The sequence below is a fragment of the Perkinsus marinus genome, assembly GCF_000006405.1.
Source record: "Perkinsus marinus ATCC 50983 genomic scaffold scf_1104296974656, whole genome shotgun sequence".
Classification (NCBI taxonomy): Eukaryota; Perkinsozoa; order Perkinsida; family Perkinsidae; genus Perkinsus; species Perkinsus marinus.
Window position 1 is genome coordinate 1 of NW_003201040.1, and position 2,504 is coordinate 2,504.

General features: G+C 49.6%; 1 protein-coding gene across 1 annotated transcript; it reads right to left on the minus strand.

Moving 5' to 3' along the window:
• Positions 1–890: 890 nt before the first annotated feature.
• Pmar_PMAR000354 (hypothetical protein) lies at positions 891–1,833 on the minus strand (the record flags this gene model as incomplete). Its single annotated transcript, XM_002765797.1, has 1 exon — positions 891–1,833. A coding segment is annotated over one exon (943 nt), but the record flags the coding sequence as incomplete, so codon positions are not given.
• Between the last annotated feature and the right edge of the window lie 671 nt (positions 1,834–2,504).

Consider the following 2,504-nt stretch of genomic DNA (forward strand, 5'->3'; position numbering starts at 1 on the left):
TGCTCATAGTAGCCGAGATAGCCGATTCGCGGCCATCTCGTGAAGTGGCCGATTGCCGATGGTCCACTGGGCCCACGCAACACTCAGTTGCTCACAGTATTTGAAATGAGCGATCTTTCAGCCACTCGTAGGCCCCACTGGACCGTCGCAACACTCAGTAACTCGCAGTACTTGGAATGGCCGATCTCTCAGCCACTTCACGGCTCAACTGTGCGAAGGAAGTAGACTGCTTGACGTAGTCGGATATACTTTTCCCGCGGAGACTCTCCGCGGGGGACGTTGAAGCGCATCAACTCCAGTGGTGCATAGCTGCTCTACCTGGAACCGAGGAATTGTTTGGTTGAGTTCCAAGGAATGGTCGCACTCGTATCTTGCACGCATGTGTGCGTACATACGTGGCAGTCTGCACGGTGCAGCTTGTGTACTCTGCGCGATGCGTTCCACGTTTGCATACTCTCCCGTTACAGGAATGATTTCACTGCTGCAACACTCCACTAAGCTTTCAAGCAAATCGGCAAACGTGTTGAACCATCTGCTAACGCACGAAGGCACCCACGTGCATAGTCTCATCAATAATTGATCGAACAATCATCAATTTACGGGTGACTAAGCCCTTGTGTATACCTTGCAGATTGATCTTCTGGAAGGACAGCAACTTAGAAAGGCATCCAGCGACACTTTTCGAATCAGTGTAATGCTAAATGTGGATGCTACGACAATTATAATCGAGGCATCGTAAACCCGCTCTATCCGACTCAAAATCCCCAGGAGGGACTGGGCTGTGCCATCAAATGCGAGAGCTAACGGCCAATCCGGAGAATATGAGCTGAGACCAGCCAGGCGGTGCACCTCAGAAATGAGGTTGGAAGCCCGATCCGCTGGTAGCCTACTAACGAGGGTCTCGATAAGACCTCGTCTCTCGTACGTGTTCCCAGCCCCAAAAAGACGTGTCACCATGGCAAAGAGCCTCCTAGCATCAGCGCAAAACTTATCCACAGTGGAGTACTTCACCCGGAGTACATTAGCCCTATACTCCTCGATCAGAGTCTCTCGCTTGGCGTGAGTGTTGAGCAGGATCGTCTTCACCCTGGACCAATCATGGTCGCTCTGCTCGGCGGCATCCGACGCGAGTTGAAATATGTCCTTGTGGTCCACGAGGGTGCCCAATATCTTAGTCACTACATTATAGCGTAAGCGGGTTACCGGTTGAAAGTTTCCACCAATCTCCTGACCAACCTCCGCCTCTATCAACATATTCTCACACACCTTCAAGTGATGCTGAAGGGAGAAGCTGTACTTCAACTTAGGGAGCTCCACTTTGTTGACCGTCTGGGTAGTGACCCCCTTCCCCAATAAACGAATATCGGTGCCAGGGAGACGATCAATGTCGGGGTTAGTAACCGTTGTCAGTGTTTCGTGGCCTCCCCTAGGAGAGATGTGCTGGGCGTCGTCCAGACTGGAGGTGGTGGTGACCCAGCCCTCATCATCAGTCGAACAGGGGGCAAGAAGATCATCGAACACATTAGCGTACTCGAGGGCTTCCTCAATCTTCTCCAAAACTTTGTTGTTATCAGCCCAAACCGAAGTCTGCTTCTCAAGAATGTTGGCCTGTTCAGCCTTCTCAGTCTCATTCATTGATTCAACCCTCAGCATACGACGAGTCTCCTGGACAGCATTATGAGCCAAGGTTCTTCTGCGACGAAAGTTGGATAAGGCTTGCTTGATGCGATCCAACCGCTTATCCTTGGCGAAAACAATAAGATCTGCATGGATGGTAGAATCGATGAACTCGTTGGCCGGCGGGACCAGGTTGACGTACTCAGGTGTCGCCATATTATGGATTTACCAACACGGTAGACAAGATGCCAGGTAAGAACGAACTAACAAGTAGTAGACTCATACCTCCGATAATAGCAACTAGTTCAACTCTTCAGCTTGTACATACGTGCAAAGTTATGGAGCAGCACGCATGCGATAGTCCTCACGTACACACATTAGAGCATGCTAATCAACAATAATACTAGATAGTGTCTACAATTACACGAGAGTAGTAGCAGCAGTGAGCTGGTGGTAATACGTGAGATATCGAGGATCAGGAAGAGAATTTCGTCTGTTGCGTGCCAGTGTTGAGCGTATGGTGTAGAATCATACCACTTAAAGCATAAGAGCGAGATGGTGGTGGTGACCTATGGAGAGAAGATACTGCGAATACAAGAACAGTCCAACAGCAAGCGGAATGATCCTGGTCTTCAATATTGGTGCAACGATCCCTGCGGCATATCTCCGAAAAAAGAGTCATGAGCTGTTGAATAAATAGTACCGATACTCCAAATCTATCTTACAAACGCTGATCACCGGGTGGATGGTCTGGGTGCCATACGCAAAGTTCAAGTGACTCTGGCCAAGTAGAATAGTCATTGACAGCACTGCTGTGCATCGCTCGATTACGCTTCTCACTCAGTTTGTAGACATGCTGTCGACCCCGGACATGCATGCGATCGTTA